The 26400-nt window shown below is 33.9% G+C and overlaps 2 protein-coding genes across 3 annotated transcripts; one reads left to right on the forward strand and one right to left on the reverse strand.

The window, feature by feature from the left end:
* The first annotated feature begins 1524 nt into the window (after window positions 1-1524).
* LOC132551394 (uncharacterized) lies at window positions 1525-9990 on the forward strand. The gene is made up of 4 exons (XM_060215535.1): window positions 1525-1668; window positions 2059-2118; window positions 2632-2685; window positions 9967-9990. Exons 1-4 carry the CDS (start codon window positions 1525-1527, stop codon window positions 9988-9990), a joined length of 282 nt encoding a protein of 93 aa, XP_060071518.1.
* Window positions 7853-25470, reverse strand: LOC132551332 (WD repeat domain phosphoinositide-interacting protein 2-like). Of its 2 annotated transcripts, none has more exons than XM_060215464.1 (11): window positions 25284-25470; window positions 25069-25151; window positions 22636-22802; window positions 22152-22346; window positions 21571-21663; window positions 21210-21280; window positions 20257-20364; window positions 19247-19411; window positions 18794-18901; window positions 17882-18207; window positions 7853-10600 (listed from the first exon to the last, which is right to left on the reverse strand). In XM_060215464.1, exons 1-11 carry the CDS (start codon window positions 25352-25354, stop codon window positions 10473-10475), a joined length of 1515 nt encoding a protein of 504 aa, XP_060071447.1. In that variant the 5' UTR covers window positions 25355-25470; the 3' UTR covers window positions 7853-10472. The 2 variants fall into 2 exon arrangements, with proteins under 2 accessions (XP_060071447.1, XP_060071449.1); XM_060215466.1 differs by having other exon boundaries at window positions 18068-18207; window positions 25284-25468.
* Window positions 25471-26400: the final 930 nt, after the last annotated feature.

Consider the following 26400-nt stretch of genomic DNA (forward strand, 5'->3'; position numbering starts at 1 on the left):
GTCAGCGAAATGCCCCTGACAATAAACAGGTGAATGCAAATTACGACTTTAGTTATATCTACCTCTGACATTTAACACCTACCTTTATCTAATAATAAATCACAGGTGTTGTTCATGTCCTGGTGACAGGTTAAAAAGTCAAATTTTCTAATTAGCACACAATTAAGTAATTAACTGTTTAACGAGGAATTTGTATGAAAATGTTCAGTAATATATTATACACTTCCGGAAAACTTAAGGTCGTCATGACACGATGTTCGGTTGTGAGACGCCAGTTTTATCGCCATTTAAGTTGTAGTGTATTTAACCTTGAATTAGGCATAGTTACATTACACTGACACCAACGTGATGCTTTCGGAACACACGTGTAAATATTCAAGCTCTGTTGATCATAGCAAACCCTATTGTACTTGACATTAACAAAAGGTATAGTCAAACCCTTTTCGAATGACTCTTACTTTCAGTTCAACTAGGAAAAAACTTACATGTAAACGGAGTCTTAATTCTTTAAATCTATTAAAAAAGGGTGCAAAATTTAGAGTAAGGTAAAAAGGATAATGAGACAGGGTGTTCCGGAAGGGTAATCGTCTTCTGCCTTTTTTATCTTTACAATAAGAAATGTCATATTCTCAAATCAGAAACAAGCTGATAACAACTGGTAGATAAACTATAACGAACATTGAACACATCTATATGGCATGTGTAAATAATATATTGATTACAATTGTCATCATTTTAACAGTCATCGCATTGGCGATGAATTCTACGACCAACTTGAATGTTTTACACAGCAAAACTTTGTTTGTTAAGATAGGAAATTATTGTTCACTAAGAACATTAAAAGGTTACATATCTTTATAACAATATTTGTCATCCTTGTCACTGATCTCCGAAGGTGTATGTATATATTCTAAATTTCTTACTATGATCACTCGGTACTATATTGTATATAACTGTAATTATGATATTTTGTGGAATAGAAGTGAGCTGAACTATACCGAATTGACTAGTTTGATACAAAATTGAAACGGAACGAACTGGATCAGCTGGACCAAGATTGAAAAAACATTTATTACCACTGTAATAAACACTATTATCACTGTAATAAACAATATTACCACTGTAATAAACACTATTATCACTGTAATAAACAATATTACCACTGCAATAAACAATATTACCACTGTAATAAACAATATTACCACAGCAATGAACACGATTATCACTGTAATGAACAATATTACCACTGTAATAAACAATATTACCACTGCAATAAACACTATTACCACTGTAATAAACAATATTACCACTGTAATAAACACTATTACCACTGTAATAAACAATATTACCACTGCAATGAACACGATTATCACTGTAATGAACAATATTACCACTGCAATAAACAATATTACCACTGTAATAAACAATATTACCACTGCAATAAACACTATTACCACTGTAATAAACAATATTACCACTGTAATGAACACTATTACCACTGTAATGAACAATATTACCACTGCAATGAACACTATTACCACTGCAATGAACACTATTACCACTGTAATAAACAATATTACCACTGCAATAAACACTATTACCACTGTAATAAACAATATTACCACTGTAATGAACACTATTACCACTGCAATGAACACTATTACCACTGTAATAAACAATATTACCACTGTAATAAACAATATTACCACTGTAATGAACAATATTACCACTGTAATAAACACTATAAACACTATTACCACTGCAATATTACCACTGTAATTAACAATATTACCACTGTAATAAACACTATTACCACTGTAATGAACAATATTACCACTGTAATGAACAATGAACACTATTACCACTGTAATGAACACTATTACCACTGTAATGAACAATATTACCACTGTAATAAACAATATTACCACTGCAATAAACACTATTACCACTGTAATAAACACTATTACCACTGTAATAAACAATATTACCACTGTAATGAACAATATTACCACTGCAATGAACACTATTACCACTGTAATGAACACTATTACCACTGTAATGAACACTATTACCACTGTAATGAACAATATTACCACTGCAATGAACACTATTACCACTGTAATGAACACTATTACCACTGTAATGAACAATATTACCACTGTAATAAACAATATTACCACTGCAATAAACACTATTACCACTGTAATAAACAATATTACCACTGTAATAAACAATATTACCACTGCAATAAACAATATTACCACTGTAATGAACACTATTACCACTGTAATAAACAATATTACCACTGTAATAAACAATATTACCACTGTAATGAACAATATTACCACTGCAATAAACACTATTACCATTGTAATGAACAATATTACCACTGCAATGAACACTATTACCACTGTAATAAACAATATTACCACTGCAATAAACACTATTACCACTGTAATAAACAATATTACCACTGTAATGAACACTATTACCACTGTAATGAACAATATTACCACTGCAATGAACACTATTACCACTGCAATGAACACTATTACCACTGTAATAAACAATATTACCACTGCAATAAACACTATTACCACTGCAATAAACACTATTACCACTGTAATAAACACTATTACCATTCTAATGAACAATATTACCACTGCAATGAACACTATTACCACTGTAATGAACAATATTACCACTGTAATGAACAATATTACCACTGTAATAAACAATATTACCACTGCAATAAACACTATTACCACTGTAATAAACACTATTACCAATGTAATGAACAATATTACCACTGCAATGAACAATATTACCACTGTAATGAACAATATTACCACTGCAATAAACACTATTACCACTGTAATGAACAATATTACCACTGTAATAAACAATATTACCACTGTATAAACAATATTACCACTGTAATGAACACTATTACCACTGTAATGAACATTATTACCACTGTAATAAACAATATTACCGCTGTAATAAACAATATTACCACTGTAATAAACAATATTACCACTGTAATGAACAATATTACCACTGTATAAACAATATTACCACTGTAATGAACACTATTACCACTGTAATGAACAATATTACCACTGCAATGAACAATATTACCACTGTAATAAACACTATTACCACTGTAATGAACAATATTACCACTGCAATAAACACTATTACCACTGTAATGAACACTATTACCACTGTAATGAACACTATTACCACTGTAATGAACAATATTACCACTGCAATAAACAATATTACCACTGTAATGAACAATATTACCACTGCAATAAACACTATTACCACTGTAATGAACACTATTACCACTGTAATAAACAATATTACCACTGTAATGAACAATATTACCACTGTAATGAACAATATTACCACTGTAATGAACATTATTACCACTGTAATAAACAATATTACCGCTGTAATAAACAATATTACCACTGTAATAAACACTATTACCACTGTAATGAACAATATTACCACTGTAATGAACATTATTACCACTGTAATAAACACTATTACCACTGTAATGAACACTATTACCACTGTAATAAACAATATTACCACTGTAATGAACATTATTACCACTGTAATAAACAATATTACCACTGTAATAAACACTATTACCACTGTAATGAACAATTTTACCACTGTAATAAACACTATTACCACTGTAATGAACACAATTGAATAGCGACGCGCAAGATCATATCAATTAATAATGCGTTCTCATTCTCCTGTAAAAACAGTTTGATGGAGATCATCAAAGGAGATCATTATTTTATTGTTTCTTAAGTGATACAAATGAGTGTGTCAGATGTATACAAACCTACAGTGTTGTCTAAAATGTGACATGTGAATGGTCGAGATTTATTGGTTTTTTTGTAATTGATTGAAGGATCCATTTATATGTACGACGAGTTGTGAAGATGTGTCAGGTGTTGTATACGCGTTGAATTGTAATTTGATACAATTAGTTATGTTGTATAAGAAAATGTAGAGCATATTGATTCTAAAGAATATAACAAGTCAGAAAGAAAATGCATAATTAAATATTCTGAAACTGCAATTACTCTTTTTAATAAAAGCATGCATATTTCTGTTTTTCTTACTAGGTTTCATATATTCTACTCGTTAAAGAAACAATATTTAATAGATTCTACTCGTTCCAGAAACAAGATTTAATAGATTCTACTCGTTACAGAAACAAGATTTAATAGATTCTACTCGTTACAGAAACAAGATTTAATAGATTCTACTCGTTACAGAAACACGGTTTCATAGATTCTACTCGTTACAGAAACAAGATTTAATAGATTCTACTCGTTAAAGAAACAATATTTAATAGATTCTACTCGTTCCAGAAACAATATTTAATAGATTCTACTCGTTACAGAAACAAGATTTAATAAATTCTACTCGTTACAGGAACACGGTTTTATAGATTCTACTCGTTACAGAAACAAGATTTAATAGATTCTACTCGTTACAGAAACAAGATTTCATAGATTCTACTCGTTACAGAAACAAAATTTAATAAATTCTACTTGTTACAGAAACAAGATTTCATAGATTCTACTCGTTACAGAAACAAGGTTTCATAGATTCTCGTCACAAAAACATTATATTGTTTATACATTTCAACTTAAAACCGCTAACACTGATATACAACTAAATATGCGCACAGGTTACTCAATAGTTTCTTTCATGATGTTTGAAAAGTGCTTAATCTTACAAAGCTGAGTAGGAGGATAAGTCTTATCTAAATGATAATGTTAATCAGCAAAAATTTGTTATGATAGATTAATAATAAGCAATTTTACGGCTTATTTTATCACAATATAAAAGAATTACATTTCGAATTTGAATACATGGTCTTTTGCTGCCTTGGTGATTCCAATAACAATATTGTGTCATAAGAAGTTATAACTTTACTCTATACATGTCTAGTAATGCACAATGTCAACTTTTGTACAAATATGTAACATTTAGCCATTTTAGCGTACATGTAATTCTGTGTCGGTCATGAGTCATTAAGGAATAAACACGTTACTTCATAAGTTAGACATAAAATAATACAGACTTTATAAACAACCAATGTCATTTTAAAATCTGTAAAACGTGTATTTCCTTAACTTATACTATAAACATGCACGCGGATGTAATATGTACGAGTTATCGAGCCATGGCACATGTCCAAACAAAATGAATGTTCCTGAGCTGAAAAAAATCCAAATTGTATTGTTCGCAGGAGTGAATGACACATCGACATTGCTAGTTTTTTTTTCTATCAGTAACATGCATTCAGACAGTCTCGTAATAAACTACGATTATAGAAATACGTTGAACAGGTACAATTAAGTAATTTACACGAGACATTAACGACGATGTTTTACGTATGAAATCCGGGGTTTTACTGTTTTCCAACTACTAAAACATGACACAGTTCATTAGTAAATTTGAAAGAATATTATAATTACAGCTCAAAAAAAGTTATTTTAAGAATAATAAAAAAATTACTTAATAAGCTGCTAAAACCTCCACTGATAAACATTAGAAGACACGGAAGTGAGCCTACCTGTGTGTTGCGGTATACTCCTTGCTCTGTGGGACTGGTCTACCTACCTCAGGAAACCTCTTCACTATATATACACTAATGGTATCTTACCTGATAGGTTACCTACAATATGACGCGCTAATGAGCTCACGAGATAGTCGATGACTAAATGGTGTTCAAGTGTAAGGTGACGTACCCTTAATAGAAAAGACCGCACTGTCAATACGTAAAAGACAGGTTCAGAATATAGAATATACATACCTTCTGGCATTGTCAGTTACGAACAAATTACAAAAGATATTGGAATTTTAAGTCTAGAGCATCTCCCAGGCTAGATTTGACATTTTTTCCTTCGATTTTTACTTAACTCATTTGTATCCAAAGTTTCAAAATTTTGGCCCAGAGCATCACTGGCGAATTTTTTGTGGTGTTTAATTCACTATTTGGCTCTATTGTATCTAATTCTAAATTTGTATTGAAATATGCCTTCTACTTGAGTTTCTTTTGTACAATGATAAAATTGATTCAAGGACCTAAACATCGCGTAGACCTAATCAAAAACAAATCCTACAAAAACATTTGCAATTATAAAGGTAAATATGATGGTTTCGTTTTCTTTGCAAAGATTAGGTCTATACAAAGCTTACTCTGAAGATTTTCGATTAACATAATTTCAATTTCTCAATCCCAGTCACAAGATTTCCATGACAGATATTGACTTATTTCAAGAGATGCATGTTGGTTAAGATAATAGAATTTAAGAATGTATTGTCTTAAAAAATCCATTGGGAAGTCATATATTTGCGTTTGCTGTCTCATGGTTCCGTCTTCACCCTTTCTGATCCTGATTTTATAGAACTAAATGTTATTTGGATACAAGCCCATCGTATGTATATTTCTTTCGTTCATAGTCCGAGTTTATCAGTTATAGTTATGTTGACAATGCAAAATTTACTTACGGAACACCCTGCAGCTGGGCCCGTATTCATGAAACCGTTCTCATGCTCAAGCATGAATTTTGTGCTCATGCCTTATGTCTTATTTAAATTTAAAAAATAATAAATAAGGTTGATTTTGCAAAAGATTTAAAAAAAAAATGAAAGGACTTAAAGTCAAAGTTATATTCAAAGTTTATATTTGACATTTGTATTATTTATATGGTTTAGGAGAATTACAAAAAAAGTTTGCTTGAGCACAAGATCTATGCTGGAGTATTCTTGCTCATTCTTTGCCCTAGTTTTATTGGATACATTAATATGGATTACATGTTCACGCTATTTCATTTCATCTTCATAGGAATAAAATAAGTTTATTCTGCTGTCGTTAATAACCTTGAAAATAAGATATGCTTGTGGGTAGTAAATGACCTTTCTTTATTCTAATCAAACAATATTGAACATCTTTCCTGATCTTGTTCTGAATGTGATTACATTCCGTGATAGACTAACCCATAAACCACTTTCTCGATTCCCATCAGCAGGCCGACCACGTCCCATATCCCATCATGTCTCCTCGTCTCATTTTAATTGTCGTGCTAATGAGATCGGCTAGCCACGACAGGAGTTCCTTCCTCCCAATAAATATATGATTTCACGACACGTCATTTTGCAATGGTGTAGTTATATTCTTGGACAAAATGTTATATTTATAGTAGGCCATGATGATGCAAGACATGCTGAACACGTCTGAACATTTGATTGAACTCTGTGTACCATAGACCGAAAATGTCTGTCTCTTAAATGATAATTTGATGTCAATATTCCCATTCATTGTTGTTATTGATATTTACATTTTTATTGGCTGTGCTCATTCTAAAATGAAATGTATCAATAACAGTATAATAAATGTAAATATTGACATTAAATTATCATCTTAAATACAGAATTCTTTGGTCTACGTGAACAAAAGAAAAACGTCCTTGTACCTACAGGGGAGATTAGAAGTTATATGAAATTTATCAACCAGACGTATGTTATTTTATCTATTGAACAAAATGTTTGAAGACGGCGAATCATTAGATATCAAATGCCTTGTGTATAGGAGACTAGAATGCAGGAGATTGGAGACAGACAACAAAGGTGAATTAGCGTCATCGCGTTGTTCAGTCAACAAAATAAGTTAGTGTTGATTTTTGCCTAATAGAATGGGTTGTGGAGAAGGTCCTGTTTTATAATACTAGGTAGATATGAACGGTTAATGTGTAGGAGTCCGATAGAAGGAAAGCAGGGAAATTGCAGAGTAAAACAAGAAAAAAAATTATGGCGTCATAAGACATATTTATTAACAGCTTTCGAAATATTACTTCCTCAAAAAGATGTACAATTACCCTGTACAGATAACAGGTGTCGGCTAAATCTGACATCTCGTAAACAGACTAAATATACATAAAACATTTCTGACATATTGTTACAGGTCCCTGTTGGTACACAGGAAGCAGTTCAGGAGTGCCGCATCCATGGACAAAAAGTATACATTCTGTCCAATCCTCACGTTTATCACAAAACGGACCAAGTTGACTTTTACATAATATTTAATACATAGATAATCAGAAGAATTAGAAAAAATACAAAAGTATATCATGTAAACATATTTTGTTTAAATGGACTAATTAACTGATAGCTGACGTCTGTCCAGTTGATTTTATTAATTTGTAACATTTAGTGACTAGAAAACCTCCAAGTCAACTGCACCAGAAATAAATAGAACACAAGTGTGCCATTTTTCTACGTTGTGTTACTGCAGTAACATCCATATGACCCCTTCTCTTGTATTGGCAGACTATCTTCACACCTACAATATAATCTGCAGCATGGTAGTGTAGACTGTATGTTATAATAGAGCGTTGACATAGCCAAGATAGTGAACATTTTGTGGCCGTAATTTTAATAAAACCACGCTCCAATATTAAGTCTTTAATATAAAGACGTGATCTATGTTTATGAAATTCCTTTTAAAAAAGTACCACTAAAACATACTACGTTAAAAATGATTTCTAATTTTGATGGTATGATGATAACCGGCATAGTTCTGTAGACCTCCAGCATGTGTACATCAGGCTTTCAAACTCAAGTCATATATGCACAAAGTGTTAATCATATGTTTACCAAACTTTCCCAGATGAAGTTGATGCTCAAGTTATTCTCATCCTGGGTAAAAAAGCTTGTTCTACAACAGGATACCTGTATATTGTACTGGAATAGGTTTGACCATCCACCCATGGATATGCATACTGTTTAAAGCTTGTCTGTATACAGGGTTTTGGTCTATATTACACTGAAGATTACTTCTGTATGTACCACTGAAATTCCTTGGATTCCAGATATATGTGAGGTTACAAATGAAGTTGTCTGTAACACATTCTATAAATATACTGGTATCCAATAACAATACTTACCATATATGGTCATCAATGGTTCAGCAAGTGCATTGTACTTGAGTAGAAAACTCTGAATGTATAAATGTCTAAATCAGCCCGCACAAGTTTGAGAGTGATGCCGACTAATATTACCATGTAGTGTGACATGTCCATGCTATCCTGTTAGGTGTGATTGAATCTGATAGCAGTATGAGAGACGATGTTTATAACAAATATAAATTATGTGTGATTGAACTACTATATCTGATGTGTTACCTTACTTGATACATTAATGTACCAGTAAGGAGGTTTTTCCTACTGAACGTTTACTGTCTATAACACCAAGAACAGTTGTGCTGTACAGCCGAACATTAAACATTCAGGAAAACGATAAACAAATATCACTCATAGCAGGTGTACACAGCCAAAACACTTATCACAAGTACAGCAAGCTCTAAACAGCGTACAAGATAAATTCATCGACTGGTAATGACAAAGAAAAATTTAATCTCATAAATTTGCAAGGACAGAAAGAGTTGGTGCCATATACAAGTAGTTCTTAGCTAAAATGTTAGGAAGACAAAGAGTTAAATCTTTAAGTTCAAATCACAATCACTCTTCATACATACAGTATGGTGCATTCAGTCAGATTATTTCACCAATTTTAAGGAAATCACAATCACATAGCATGTCTTTAATTACTCAGTAAGAAAAAATTAATTTATACATATCAAACACCAACAAAACTAGTTGCCTTGATTAGTTTATAAAACTGACACAGAAAAGTCAGGTACATGAATGTACACAACTTTACAAATCTTTCAAGCCAGCTGAAAAAAAATTATTACCTCAAGTCAGTTTTGGTATTTGACATGTAAATATTCTTTCTTTAAAAGCTTTTTGTTTCATGACAAAAATTATGAAACCTCTATAGCAATCTTGTTCTAATCTTAATACAATTACTTGCAATTTAAGGGAGTCAAAAATATTATAAATTTTATTAATTTACTTTCAGGAAGAGTTTTCTAAGACAAAATAGGCAGCTGAAAAGTAAATTTAAGCATACAGAGCAAGTAAATATGAACAGATGTAGTAATGGATTTCCAACGCCTATCAGACCAGGTTTGGAATGTTGTAACTGGTTTCCTTTAATTAAAACCATCAAACCCTTTTTCACATGGACACCGTCAAGATGTGAATGTGCTCATGATTTTTTATATTTTTCTGATGAAGAAATTACATTTGTGATAAAATCTCACTTATACCATTTACATGAAAAGCTTCATTTTTTTTTTTACAGAAAATTTGTTTGTCTTGGATGATATTACTTGGATATCATTGACATTTTATGGTGTTGGAGTGTGCATTACTAATGCTTTATGTATCCACCATGCTAATACATCTGTAACATTACTCCAACAGATCATTTAGATCTGTTTTCTGAGCTCTGCAGAGGGTTCAACTGATTCTCCAATTCCTTAGACTTCTGGGTAATTCTGGTAACCAGGTGGTGCCATGGTTTCAGTCATTCTTGTGGGTCATTGGTGGAAACTCATTATCATCATCCAGTCGGAGTTGACCAAGGCCTGGAGAGCCACTGCCATCACCACCCATAGCACCTTGATCCACCTCCTGGTAAGGCTGGGACTCTGTAAGGCAGAGAACATCAATCAACATCAGCCAAAACAATAATCTGAATTTATAGCTAGTGTAGGATCAGGTTTCCAATCATAGATAATTTTGGTCAAATTTTCTTGAAATATATACATGTGTTGTATTGAAGATAAAAATGTATATGACATCATCTAATAAGCCTACAACAGCTATACAATAATATATCAACAAAATTATAAATCTGAAAGGATTTGATATTACAACAATCTTCAAATACATTATTGTTCTCAACATTGTCAGTAGAAAAAAACATTCATGCAGAAAAGCTGGTATGTCAGCCCAGTCAGCTGTTCTCCTGTACCCTGTGAATACACATTGTAGACATGTTTCCTACCAGAAAGATACGAAGATATACTGGTACCACCAGACAAGGCAAACCAAAATGCCAGTGTTTCCTGTTCCAATCCCAACATTCTTTCCTCTGACCTTAAAATACATTTACTCCTATTTTTCTGTTGTTTTTGCTGTTTGGTTACCAATAACAACCTTATTTTCATTGATCCTGAAAGGCTTCCCTAACTCGAACTTTTTCAAATCTGGCATCTTTCTCCACTGATGAACTGTCCTATATTAGTGTTGAAAGAGTCCACAATTCCAAATTTTTAAATGTACATATATGATAAATCAACAGAAAAATATTGAAAAAATCCCTAAATTTACAGTGCTGAAACAGGAAACCAAATCGTTCTTTTCTCTCACCACCATTTAGCCTGCATTAAGACTGAAGCTTTCCAGGTTACAGAATACCCATCCAGCCCTTTACAATAAAGATGAAGCAAGGATGCTGAACAAGATGCTAAGCACCTACTGTATTTGCAATACCAGGCCCCACTTGTATAAAACATCTCAACTTGAGATTTCCTCAAGTTGAGATTTTCCTCAGCTGATATCTCCTCAAAAACGGCTTGTATAAAATTTTCTCAAGGAACAGGAGGAAGTCATCGGCTAGGATGTCCTGAAATTCCTTGAGGAATTTTCATACAAGATATTTTCAAGGAGGTATTAGCTGAGTAAAATCTCGACTTGAGGAAATCTCAAGTTGAGATGTTTTATACAAGTGGGGCCAGATTAGCTTCTATTTACCACTCTTGACATCAGGTAAAGTATTTGAATCAGAATTGGTGAACAAATCTGCAAGTACTATCACTTCAATATTGTAAACAATGCTGTAACCATAGCAACAGAAATAGATTGTAAAAAGTATCTGTGTATCTCTCATGCATAATATATACATGCTGAAATAAGATAGAAAAAAAGGGGAAAAAACCACTGCTTGATTTATACACAATATATTGTATTAAATAAAATATGTGTGACCAGATCTCTCTTCCGTTCAATTTTTTACTAAGTAAGAAAACTACAAAACACACTTAAGATCGTTATTTCAGATTGATTTCAATTAATAGCATGTAATCACCTTAGATATGTAGGCAACATCAAAATAAGGATATGGAAATCCTGTAATTCTCAAAATTCACTAAAATAAAAAATTACACTTTTTGTTCGGTACCGTGATTACATTCTGAATACCTGGTAGCACCTGAACTTTATGAGAAACTGAACCAAAGCAAAATTTTAAGTTCCTTCTTTTCTTGTAAATGGAAGTGTTCAGCTGTTCACTAAACTCCTTCTTTTCTTGTAAATGGATGTGTTCAGCTGTTCACTAAACTCCTTCTTTTCTTGTAAATGGATGTGTTCAGGTGTTCACTAAACTCCTTCTTTTCTTGTAAATGGATGTGTTCAGGTGTTCACTAAACTCCTTCTTTTCTTGTAAATAGATGTGTTCAGGTGTTACTATACACTAAGTCTGGATAAAGCAATAATTGAACTGCGGTATGAAACAGCCAGAATATATATAAAGTAGCGATTTATGCAAAGTAGCAAATGGTGTTAAATATGCCCAAACAGATATATAAAATTTGCCAATATAGTCCTGCATCTTAAAGCAGTACATCGCTTCCTATATCTTTATTGCAATCTGCGCATATCAATAAGGATTAAAGTCGTACATGAACAGCATATAGATCAATACAGACATACTGTTACATGCTTCAAGAATAATAACACAGATACTTTGTCTTAAAATGCATCACATAATATATTGTACAGAAAACAAGTTAACTGCCTATCTACCTAAAATGACAGTTAATAACACTTAACCAAACAGCCTCTCCCCAAACATTCTAAGTATCGGTATGTTAATGTGTGTGTGAACAGCCCCTTCCTAACATTCTCAGTGTGTTAATGTGTGTGTGAACAGCCCCTCCCCTAACATTCTCAGTGTGTCAATGTGTGTGTGAACAGCCCCTTCCTAACATTCTCAGTGTGTTAATGTGTGTGTGAACACGTTCTCCATGTAACATTCTCAGTGTGTTAATGTGTGTGTGAACAGCCCCTCCCCTAACATTCTCAGTGTGTTAATGTGTGTGTGAACAGGTTCTTCATGTAACATTCTCAGTGTGTTAATGTGTGTGTGAACAGCCCCTCCCCTAACATTCTCAGTGTGTTAATGTGTGTGTGAACAGCCCCTTCCTAACATTCTCAGTGTGTTAATGTGTGTGTGAACACGTTCTCCATGTAACATTCTCAGTGTGTTAATGTGTGTGAACAGGTTCTTCATGTAACATTAATAGTGTGTTCATGTGTGTGTGAACAGCCCCTTCCTAACATTCTCAGTGTGTTAATGTGTGTGTGAACAGGTTCTTCATGTAACACTCTCAGTATATTAATGTGTGTGTGAATAGGATCTTCATGTAGCATTCTCAGTGTGTTAATGTGTGTGTGAACAGCCCCTCCCTAACATTCTCAGTGTGTTAATGTGTGTGTGAACAGGTTCTCCATGTAACATTCTCAGTGTGTTAATGTGTGTGTGAACAGGTTCTCCATGTAACATTCTCAGTGTGTTAATGTGTGTGTGAACAGGTTCTCCATGTAACATTCTCAGTGTGTTAATGTGTGTGAACAGGTTCTCCATGTAACATTCTCAGTGTATTAATGTGTGTGAACAGGTTCTCCATGTAACATTCTCAGTGTGTTAATGTGTGTGAACAGGTTCTTCATGTAACATTCTCAGTGTGTTAATGTGTGTGTGAACAGGTTCTTCATGTAACATTCTCAGTGTGTTTATGTGTGTGAACAGGTTCTTCATGTAACATTCTCAGTGTGTTAATGTGTGTGAACAGGTTCTTCATGTAACATTCTCAGTGTGTTTATGTGTGTGTGAACAGCCCCTTCCTAACATTCTCAGTGTGTTAATGTGTGTGAACAGATTCTTCATGTAACATTCTCAGTGTGTTAATGTGTGTGAACAGGTTCTTCATGTAACATTCTCAGTGTGTTTATGTGTGTGTGAACAGCCCCTCCCCTAACATTCTCAGTGTGTTAATGTGTGTGAACAGGTTCTTCATGTAACATTCTCAGTGTGTTAATGTGTGTGTGAACAGCCCCTCCCCTAACATTCTCAGTGTGTTAATGTGTGTGTGAACAGCCCCTCCCCTAACATTCTCAGTGTGTTAATGTGTGTGTGAACAGCCCCTCCCCTAACATTCTCAGTGTGTTAATGTGTGTGTGAACAGCCCCTTCCTAATATTCTCGGTGTGCTAATGTGTGTGTGAACAGCCCCTCCCCTAACATTCTCAGTGTGTTAATGTGTGTGTGAACAGGTTCTTCATGTAACATTCTCAGTGTGTCAATGTGTGTGTGAACAGCCCCTCCCCTTACATTCTCAGTGTGTTAATGTGTGTGTGAACAGCCCCTCCCCTAACATTCCCTGTGTGTTAATGTGTTTGTGAACAGCCCCTCCCCTAACATTCTCAGTGTGTTAATGTGTGTGTGAACAGCCCCTCCCCTAACATTCTCAGTGTGTTAATGTGTGTGAACAGATTCTTCATGTAACATTCTCAGTGTGTTAATGTGTGTGAACAGGTTCTTCATGTAACATTCTCAGTGTGTTTATGTGTGTGTGAACAGCCCCTCCCCTAACATTCTCAGTGTGTTAATGTGTGTGAACAGGTTCTTCATGTAACATTCTCAGTGTGTTAATGTGTGTGTGAACAGCCCCTCCCCTAACATTCTCAGTGTGTTAATGTGTGTGTGAACAGCCCCTCCCCTAACATTCTCAGTGTGTTAATGTGTGTGTGAACAGCCCCTCCCCTAACATTCTCAGTGTGTTAATGTGTGTGTGAACAGCCCCTTCCTAATATTCTCGGTGTGTTAATGTGTGTGTGAACAGCCCCTCCCCTAACATTCTCAGTGTGTTAATGTGTGTGTGAACAGCCCCTCCCCTAACATTCTCAGTGTGTTAATGTGTGTGTGAACAGGTTCTTCATGTAACATTCTCAGTGTGTTTATGTGTGTGTGAACAGCCCCTCCCCTAACATTCTCAGTGTGTTAATGTGATTGTGAACAGGTTCTTCATGTAACATTCTCAGTGTGTCAATGTGTGTGTGAACAGCCCCTCCCCTTACATTCTCAGTGTGTTAATGTGTGTGTGAACAGCCCCTCCCCTAACATTCCCTGTGTGTTAATGTGTTTGTGAACAGCCCCTCCCCTAACATTCTCAGTGTGTTAATGTGTGTGTGAACAGCCCCTCCCCTAACATTCTCAGTGTGTTAATGTGTGTGTGAACAGCCCCTTCCTAACATTCTCAGTGTGTTAATGTGTGTGTGAACAGCCCCTCCCCTAACATTCTCAGTGTGTTAATGTGTGTGTGAACAGGTTCTTCATGTAACATTCTCAGTGTGTTTATGTGTGTGTGAACAGCCCCTCCCCTAACATTCTCAGTGTGTTAATGTGTGTGAACAGGTTCTTCATGTAACATTCTCTGTGTGTTAATGTGTGTGTGAACAGGTTCTTCATGTAACATTCTCAGTGTGTTAATGTGTGTGTGAACAGCCCCCCCTAACATTCTCAGTGTGTTAATGTGTGTGTGAACAGCCCCTCCCCTAACATTCTCAGTGTGTTAATGTGTGTGTGAACAGCCCCTTCCTAACATTCTCAGTGTGTTAATGTGTGTGTGAACAGCCCCTCCCCTAACATTCTCAGTGTGTTAATGTGTGTGTGAACAGGTTCTTCATGTAACATTCTCAGTGTGTTTATGTGTGTGTGAACAGCCCCTCCCCTAACATTCTCAGTGTGTTAATGTGTGTGAACAGGTTCTTCATGTAACATTCTCTGTGTGTTAATGTGTGTGTGAACAGGTTCTTCATGTAACATTCTCAGTGTGTTAATGTGTGTGTGAACAGCCCCTCCCCTAACATTCTCAGTGTGTTAATGTGTGTGTGAAAAGCCCCTCCCCTAACATTCTCAGCGTGTTAATGTGTGTGTGAAAAGCCCCCTCCCTTCTCACATTCTTCGTGAGTTAATGCATGAATGAAAACACTCTTTCTGTAACAATCTAAGTGTGTTAATGTATGTATGAACAGCCCCTCCCTTTACATTCTCAGTATGTTGATGATTGAATGAACAGCTCCACCCCTCTAACAACAATAGGTGTCATATGACTGGCAGGCATACTTGCACAAGGAATAATCCTAAAGAAACATAAGACAATGAAATGTTATTGAATAATGAGCAAATGAATTCTGTTTTAAAAATAGCACTACGTAATTCTTTAACCAACGAAATGATCAGCTCCTTTTTGAAGTATATGGTCAATCATGTACAAAAATGATAACTAATTGTAACTTAAAAGTGTTGAGATTTTAAATGACATCAATCACTGATCATTGTATATATATGTGTGCTATGTATTGAGTGAATGAATAAATAATATAGTTTAAAATATAGAAAGTGATACCAAGTAGGTACATTGCAGAACTAGTTTTTTGTAAGTAATGAGGACAATATAGAACTATTTCTGTATAAGTAGTGGGACCAAAGTAGAACTAGCTCTGTATAAGTAATGGGTACAATGTAGAACTAGTTCTGTATAAGTAATGGGTACAATGTAGAACTAGCTCTGTATAAGTAATGGGTACAATGTAGAACTAGTTCTGTATAAGTAATGGGTACAATGTAGAACTAGCTCTGTATAAGTAATGGGTACAATGTAGAACTAGTTCTGTATAAGTGAACGGTACAATGTAGAACTAGCCCTGTATAAGTAATGGGTACAATGTAGAACTAGTTCTGTATAAGTAATGGGTACAATGTAGAACTAGCTCTGTATAAGTAATGGGTACAATGTAGAACTGGTTCTATGTAAGTAATGGGTACAATGTAGAACTAGTTCTGTATAAGTAATGGGTACAATGTAGAACTAGTTCTGTATAAGTAATGGGTACAATGTAGAACTAGTTCTGTATAAGTAATGGGTACAATGTAGAACTAGCTCTGTATAAGTAGTGGGACCAAAGTAGAACTAGTTCTGAGTAAGTAATTAATGGGTACAATATAGACCTTGTTCTGTGTAAGTACCATAATGCCTCAGGGTCAAAATTAAGATATTTCTGTTGAAACTGAGCAAATCATATTTTGGGTGTATTGTGTACCATTGTTTATTTTCATGAAATCAAAAGTTGTTGAAATTTTACTCAATCTGACCTCTTCAAGCATTGCTTAAATCCTTGGTTTGAATTATTTCCCATTAAAAAGAAAAAAATCCAAATATTCCCAATAGCAATGTAAAAACTGTTAAAATTTTGTCCTCCAATATATTGAACTTGCAAAAAAGTACCTTTTGATAAAGTTAAGTTAGCTTTAAAAGTTAGTGGTGTGTTATCCTACTGTTCAGGGGTTAGACAGTATCCTGGACTTAAGTTGAATATCATATATATATATTCAAGTTTAAATAACTACTTGTGTTATCTGTAAAATGTTCCTCAACCTAAGCTATGCATAGATTTCCTTTTATTTAAAATTGTATTAAAACATTTTTATTTCATTGTGAGAAGAATCATATTGATCACAATATGTCTGGAACAAAAGGAGTGAATTTCTCTATAGACACTGATCAAGATAGTAAAACTACAGCTAACATGCTAAACCAACAATAATGAAGCCATAGATCACATCAAATATCAAAAGCAGGTCATATGAATGATCTAGGTAATACAATTAACTGTAAAGATTTCCAGTGTTAACAGTCATCTAGTAAAATACAAACTAAACAAACTAAAACTTAACATAGCTGAGGTGTAAGGAGTTTACGAAGGTGTAATGAGAAGGCAAACTAGTCATGACCCTAGACCAAGATGACTGTGCTAATGTTGGGGATGCAGCCAGCCATACAAGTGTGCCTGACAATCATACGTTACCTGCACCACTGAGAATTTCATCAATAATATCCATGGGATCCTGCTCATCGTCCAACCCCACCGCTACTTCCTGTGGCCCTCCCATCTTCTTCACCATGTTGGCATAGCTGTTCCTGGGGCTGGGGGCCACAGGTGAGTATGTGGTGGGTGGTTGTGGGAAGTGGGCGCCGGTCCCCGAGGGCTTACCTGGTGGTACGGGTGTAGCCGTTCCCGGGGGACTGGGGTCTGGTCGTCGAACAGTAGATGCGTAGCTTGTCCCGGCAGCGGTAAGAGGTTTGTCCTGGGAAGTTGTCTCACCTGGAACTTCCCCAAGCTTTCCATCCAACCTAACAAATAGATAATACTTCTTATGTAATGACAGGTGTTCAAAACTGTTCTCATGTTATACCTGAATCAGTTTAGTAGTCACAAGTAGGTCGTTACATTTTAAATCAACAATGTTCCTTCAGTTCTGAGTAGTGGAAATGAAATGTTTAGCATGTGGATAACCTTGTGTATAATGAAAAAAGTTTCCTCTTAGGCAGTAGCTAGGATCATTATGACATGCCCACTGCCTAAATGTTATCAATACCTTCTTTTGAGAGATTGGCAATAAATTGACTTAAAAAATAAAAAATATTTGTGCAAACTGATACAAACTTGTACTTATCAAGCTGTAATGGATTTAGAGTATCACTATACCGATTTAGTTACTCACCATTATTACAAAATGGTGTATAAACTGGTGACTTACTGTAGGTTTTAATCAACATACATATGAGGTGCTTTATCTATTTTCTGTCTGTAAATTTAAAGTTGCATACTGATAGTTATTATATTGGAATATAAGTTTAAAAAATTGATATTACAGACCACTGCTGAAAACATTCACATATTAGTCATTGCTCAAATAGAACCAAACCTCATATATACCTGTGTTGTCGCAGCAACATACACTCCCCTCCTTCATTCGGGTCCAAGTTGTAGATGTGAAGATATCCATCTTGAGAAGCAACCAACAAACGGGGCACTTTCTGAATACTAAAAATCAAGTATTTTGCTTTAATAATTGCTTTGACGAAGAAACATAGATAAACATCCATACATTGATTGAAATTATCAACAGCCAAAGATATGAATTTAGTGAGCTAGGAAATTGAATATAGTACACAATAATTTTCATCAGAAGTGAATTTTTTTCATTTTTTAAACTTTGTATTGGTATGGAAGAGAGAAAACATTGTGAATATGGCTACTGCTATACCTAATTGCAACTAAGGTTGAATTAATGAAATACATTGTTATGAAAAAATTGTAACATTTCCAAGACCTTGAAACCAACTGGTATCACACAGCTATAACTATGTTAAGTTACGAGTTACTTACATAGTGAGTGCACACACATTCCGCAGACCTGATGTAGGAAGTCTAGATGTAGCAAATGCTCTCCCCTGATTAAACATCTCTGTGACCTGTGATGGCAAGTATGTTGCAGAGGATTTCAGAGCCTGTCCAAAATAACCCACCCATGTCTGTGGCTCTTCTTGTGGTCTGAAGCAGAGAGTATCAAGAAAAAGTTCTTAAATTTTCCAGTTTTTAAGAGGTGTGACTTTCTTAACATGGCAAGTAAGTTTGAATCTATGTAGCAACTCCATGTCACTCTGTACACTCCACAACGCATGCTCAAAAAACCCAACTCAGATCTCAATCATTTAACTCAGAATCTAGCAAAATTGCACCTAACAATATTGCATTGAACTTGAAAAAGCCCATGGTCATGGTGTAAAAATATCAGGTAGTCTGGAAATCATTAACTATGAATACCTATTCAGTCAAGTTAACAGCTGTATCTATTAAATACTAAATGACTAAAGCATGGCCCAATTTTACCCCTCATCACAACTTTGATCAACTATACAGGGTTATAAAGAGTTGAGGGCAACAAATTATTGCCAGTGTTCAAAAATGAAACACACATTTGTGATAATCCATATCAAAATTCTGAAGTTAATGGTTTAAGTTTGGACATTCTAATGATAAATTTAACATGACCTTGATATCTTTGATGTGAACATAAATGTATTATGTTATACTTTACCCATTATCATCATTTCCAGAGACTTTTTAAAGACAAATAATAAACAATAAGTAATGAGAGATTATCTAGTCTGAGCAACATTACAATGATATGAATATTGACTTTCCTACTTTTTACTAATATTATATTTGAAATGTTAACAGATTGGGTAGCTCCTCTTACCAGGGACTGTGGTTATGAAGTTGTTTGAAGTTCTTAACTCATTTAATTACTCATTTCTGTACAGAAGTTCTCCCTAATCAAAACACATTTGTTTAGTCTGCATGCGTAAGATTTTTAAATAAAAGAAATTACTAACCTGTCCTTTGGAATCTCAAGTTTGAAGACATGAACAGTTTCAGTGTCGCTAGATGCTGACAAGAACATGGAGTCTACACTGAAGGCTAATGAATGGATGCTTGCACATCTGTAAAATATAAAAGAAAAATACAGTATGTTACTTTCACTATAGAAATATGAACTTAATTTATAGTTTCATACATGAATTCTACTTTGTGATTATTAGTTAGAGTTATTGATCTGTCCATATGCTCTCACTTGTTGCCATAGGTACTGTTGTAAACATTCTCCATCTTCCATTTTTATTCAACTCTAAACAGATTTTCCTTATTTGCTGGAGAGTTTGAACTCGACCAATTATATTCTGAATTATGTCCCTTTCACATTCCACTGTATAATGTCCACTGTACAGAACAGCACTGTACCAGGTTTTTGTCATTTGTAAGAATTAAGTTAACAAATGGTATTAAAAATTTGATAGCAGTTACCTTGAATGCAGAATGTTAAACAAGATTAACGACAGATTGAAAAATAAAATTTTGCATGTTAACCTGTCTATAATTAGCTGTAAGCATATGAATTCATATTTTAAGAATGAGGAATCTTATGAGGAATATCAACATCAAAAATCATTTCTAGAAAACTGGCTACCAACTGAACAACCAAAACTTTTACTTTTTGAGTACATGACATGGGGCAAAATTATCAATTACTTTAAAATAATAAAAGCCAAAATAAAATTATAGCTTAGAAGTTTCTATCTAGATCATCTCTTACAACTACTGAAGAGTTCTGCTTGTACTTATCTCAAAGTCAGGAAAAGTATGTTTTTGATTCACATATACTTGAAATTGCTGTACACTGCAATTACTGGAATTTTGGTGTTTCATTTGACTTGCAAGAAATCATGCCTTCACTTGCATACATGTTTTACTTTTTTCAAAAGATGTATTCATATATTTAATCAAAAACCTTTTCACTCCTCTTCTAAATTCAAATAACTTCTGTCCCTCTGGTACAGAGAACACTCGTATCACAGTACCCTGTTCAAACAAGGAAATGTAGAGTTTACTATCAGTGCTATTACATAATAATAAAATGATCAAAACTTCAAGCTTGTCCAATAACATTTACAAGTTAGGATGTGTAATATATAAACATGCACATGGTATATCAGTTCAACAGATATCTTTCCTCTTAAAAATTTCATTCTTATGCACATCTAATGTACTCAGTTCCATAACTGAACAAAGTAAAAGCTAATGCTATTCTACACAATTTAGACACATGCATGACTAAGAACTCTGAAACCCATAAAACTGAAAATTAAAACCTTTTTTGAAGCTGTAGCTATTTTAGTGCCTTGGTTATTGAATGCCAGTGCTGCTAATGGATTGTCATGTGCCGGTATCATTATAACTGCTCTCTGTAATCAAAACATGTATAATTACTACATCTAACAATCTTACTAACCTCTTTACTCAGATAACTAGTAAGCATTGCTACCGACTTCAGTCTCATTTCCAATGTCAGCAATTAAATCAATGAATGGGTCAAAGTTAAACTGAAGTATACAATATCCTTGATTTCAATAAACCTGGATTTACGAAAACTGTAACATACAATAAATAGGCTTTTCACTACATCTCCTTGTGCACAGAACATGAAACACAGCTAAGTTCTAGATTACGTCCATTACAAACAAACCTTCCAAGGTTTAGATTTGTTATCCCATGGTCAAAGCCATCAAGATTTTTTTCTTTCCCAAATTATTGATAATTTCCACAATGTTGAAATATCTGTACAGGAGTATTTTATTCCTTGTTTTTGTAAAATTGTCCAGTATATATAATAACAAAGCTTTTTACCTAAACAAATATTACTTATTATCACATACAAATGTATGATACTTACTAAATTCATTGTATCAAATATTTGAACTTCTCCAATTTGATTACTACCAGGGTAAGCTAAGAAACAATTGTCATTGTTTATAGATAATGCACAAAGTCCATTCCGATTTGGGGGTGTGTCACGTATTGTGTGAAGTACTTTCATGTCCCGAATATTGTGAATGTACAAACTCTCCTCCAAACAAACGATGAGTCTCTGAATAAAAGGAAATATAGGACATTATACATACCTATCATTTGCTACATACATAGTCATTATATATCAGGATATGTACTTGTTGGTGAAAATATTCCTAATTAATAAAGAAATCAAAGTTATTACTTATTTCAGACACAGTAATAAGCTTCATATTTTTTAAAGAATAAACTCTATTGTTTGTAAATTTTCTGCCTTCACTTCACGACATCATCTATTACAATTGATCTAAATTCCCTTTACATTCATATGACCAGTATGTCTCAGTCAAGGCCATTTGTTTACTCACCTGTCGATTTAGTCTTACAGCCAGTATAGAATTGGAATAGCTGTAATTGCATATTTCTGTGCCTTTTTTGAAGTGACATACTTTCAGTTTCCTTGGAGAGGACAAGCTTACAATTGCTACCAAGCTACTAGAGAAAAGTCTTTCTACTATACATATATCTTCATTTTCTGAAACAAAAATGAACACTTCTTGAGTGAGAATACATTCAGATCTCGAACAAAAAATAACACTTTCCAAGTGAGTATACATTCAGATCCATTACAAGCATTTCTTTTTTCTAAATATATTCATGAACACATATGAATAAATGTTCGATATTTCCTGGTGCAGTCTTTGGTGAACTGATAGTATAAACCCGATGATTTCTACTAGCAGCAACTGTGAACCCTCGATGAAATCAAACACCATACCAACCTCTAACTTAACTTATTCAATTTAATTTTCTTTTTCACTACACATTCCTTAAAAAATTGCTACAGACCTCATGATCATCAAATGAGTAGCAATGTAACTCCGAAAATTTATAAATGGTCAAGTTTTTTTTCAATTTCAGGTTCTTTTTTGATTTTATAAATTAAAAGTATTTGTGAGTAAAAGTATTTTGCTGATTGCAGAAAATCAATCTGAAATTGCATTTCTATTTTCTGTCATTTTATTTTATGGAGAACATATAGCTAGTTCAATACAAGTTTAAAAAGGACAACAAAATAACTAATTAACTTAACTTAACTTAACTTAATTATTATATTGTTATCTCATAATTCGAACAGGACAATACCTGCTTGTCAGACTAAGAGCATATGATTTTTAGTAAAGACTTCTTGAAATTCAAATAAGATCTATTGCAATAAATATTCTGTTCAGTAAAATAATTACATTCACCATTTTAATTGACTCTATAAACTTTGGAATTCTCATCATTACACATCAATAATTATAGTCTCTCTTGTGCAGTATTGATATGACGTAAATGAAGGACTCTACTTTAAACATCATCATACCATACACTGGGCTTCAATTTCGAATCATTTAAAATGCCTCTGCAATATATAGTCTGTTAAAAATATGGTCCTTATGACAATCTTTTCAGAGTTTCTAGGTTTTCTTTGACAAAATATCAGTAAATGTTAGAATTATGTATTTTAAAGTGTTCCGTGAGTGACAATAGAAATGAATATAGTATTATTTCTTATAATTATGATTCAAAATCAAAAAGGTTAAAAAAAATCCATCAAAATTGACCAGTCCAATAGTAAGACATTGATGTGTAAAGTGTGAGATTTTCACCTGTCCTTCAACTGCAAATCAGCCTTAGGGTGACTTGTGCTTAACGGAACTCTATTGTCTGTGATATTACATGTTCAACAACTGGTAGCAATTGCCATGTAGGGAATAGGTGAGACTGAGAACAGCTATGCCATTCAACATTAGGTTACACATCAATGTTTTGTTTTTATAGTTTTGAGGGATTAGATATGCATAAATTGTATATCTATAATAATTATTATTATTCAAATCAAAATCTGTTACTAGACATAGCGAATGAATGCACATGTCTGAAGATGTTTGAATTAAATTTTGCAGTAAGGTGGGATTTCTGAACATTGTGTCCAAATTAAACACGATATCAAGAGTAGTGAAATTTTAGGAAAAAAAAATTCCTTTAATTAGTATAAAAGTTTCACAAGGATAACCAAAAGTACAAGAAGCATTAGTTAAATTTACTAGTGAGTTCAACAGAAACCAGACAGAGGACTCAAGAGTAATGAAGCCTGGTAGTAGAGTAAACAGTTTCTGAGCACTGATGAGGAATTTGCTGTACATATATTGAACCAGAATTCATCCTGTGGTCCCACTTCAAGTAAGTATGTTACCCTAAAAACAGAATTACCCAGAAAGCCTCAAGGCTGAACTTAATGCCACTTTAGTGTCTACTATTAAAACAGAACAATATGGAGCTTGGGAGAAAACTACAAAGATCTAATATGAAAAATGAAAGATACTTTATCAGTTCAACAGGTTGCACACCACTTGAAAAGTTAGCTCAAAATTGTACATTGAGTGTAAGTTGTACAACTATGTGTGACAAGAAAAAATCATGAGATATGCATGTGACCTAAATGGATGTTGATGTGATAAACTAATTCCCTGTTGTGATATATCAACCACACGTTGCGATGTTACTAAAAATAGAAATTATCACAGCTTGTTTACGACATTCCAGCTGTGTGTCAGCTGATGTCGACGACAGTGACATAATGCGTCATTCTGACATTAAATGTAATCACATGATAAGAACTTACATATCAAATCATCGTATCTTTCAGAACAAGCTACCAGTCGATATATTACAGACAAACGTTGCACTGTTACCAACATTCAAACACAGTTTAGAAAGGGAGTAAAATAGAACATCCATATCTTTGACCTCACCATTTTCATATATTTGTTCCAATTTATCTACCGAGCTAAGGGAAAACAACTTGTAACCGGTCCTTGTCCCAATAGCCAATGATCTGGAAAAAAGGAGAAATTTCGACTTTAATGAACAGAATACTTAGTTAGTATTAGGAAAATCTACTGATGCAACAACAAACACGTAAAATCACAACGGCAAAAGATGGGAGGAGCGTATAACTATTTCTTACGTGCAATCTTGATTGAAGTTAACAAATAGCAGCTCTGATTGCTCGTCCTCGGTTTTAGCTGCGATGTTCATTAGGCCAGTAACACTTTTGGCCACTCCACTGTATAAATAATCCGTACTGGTTGAACGTCAGTTTCTTTCCACAGCTTTACCTAGGTGGCCATTTGTATTTACATCGAACGATTTCCTTTTGTAACGACGGTTTTGATTGGATGTTATTTGAAGAATCGCTAGGATGTGTTTCAGAATGACAGAAAATCATACCACATTTTACTCGTGTCAATAACTATTTATTTAATGTTCTTTTAAAACTGATTTTTTGGCTGATTGTATTTTAGGCGACTGTCGCAAGGATATTTGTATATATCTATTGATCGGGAAATCTTTATAAATTGATGTAGATTAATCCTATTGTCCGTGAAAACAAACCGGATGTTTTGATTTAGAGAGAATATAGGAGCAGAAGACAGGATAAGGATATGTATCTTAAATGATCATCACACCACATTTCTTTAACACTCCATTTAAGAAAATCCAAAATCTTGTACTATTCGCCCTGTAATATTCCAATGTCCTTGCCGCGAGAATATACCTGATTTGCCCAAAAGTGCGGCTCAATCTGGTTCCTGGAAAAAAATCATGGACCAGAACTCTTTGGACTAGCTTTAACAACTTTACCGAAATACTCTTCAAGTGATAATGTATGTATTACGTATATCGATTTGTATAAAAACTGTATGAGTTTGACAATTCATGCAAGAGTGTCACAGGTAGTATACCATCGAAAGCATTAAAGCAATTTGTGAAGTGAAACGGATGGAGGGATTGCTGCCGACCATTATATTGTAAGTTTGACGTCCCTGATATATGTTAATAAATTATTGTAATATCAGCGGTAAATTATCCAGAGACATATATAACACATGTGTTATATATGTCTCTGTATATATATATGTGCTGTTGATTAATCTCAGGTGATGTTCGAGGTGACTTCTATCACCAGATTTGATATTTTGTTAGGTCCTTTCTAGTCCTATGGTGTTTTTAGATTGGGTGATTTATTTGTACCTAAACTTCAAATATTAAGTTGAATGTACATCGAGATTTTGAATCCAATA

This window comes from Ylistrum balloti, unplaced genomic scaffold, assembly GCF_031769215.1.
Source record: "Ylistrum balloti isolate Yb309-2 unplaced genomic scaffold, AGI_CSIRO_Ybal_v1 Utg370196, whole genome shotgun sequence".
Classification (NCBI taxonomy): Eukaryota; Metazoa; Mollusca; class Bivalvia; order Pectinida; family Pectinidae; genus Ylistrum; species Ylistrum balloti.

Coding starts and splice junctions, on each gene's coding strand:
- LOC132551394 (XM_060215535.1), top strand. CDS start 1,525: ATGAACACTATTACCACTGCAATGAACACTATTACCACTGTAATAAAC. Junction 1,669..2,058: donor CAATGAACACTATTACCACT/GTAATAAACAAT, acceptor ATTACCACTGTA/ATGAACACTATTACCACTGT. Junction 2,119..2,631: donor CAATGAACACTATTACCACT/GTAATGAACACT, acceptor ACTGTAATAAAC/ACTATTACCATTCTAATGAA.
- LOC132551332 (XM_060215464.1), bottom strand. CDS start 25,354: ATGAACATCGCAGCTAAAACCGAGGACGAGCAATCAGAGCTGCTATTT. Junction 20,365..21,209: donor TTTAGAAGAGGAGTGAAAAG/GTTTTTGATTAA, acceptor TATATTTTACAG/ATGTGCAAGCATCCATTCAT. Junction 10,601..17,881: donor TGAAATTCTCAGTGGTGCAG/GTAACGTATGAT, acceptor TCTGCCTTACAG/AGTCCCAGCCTTACCAGGAG.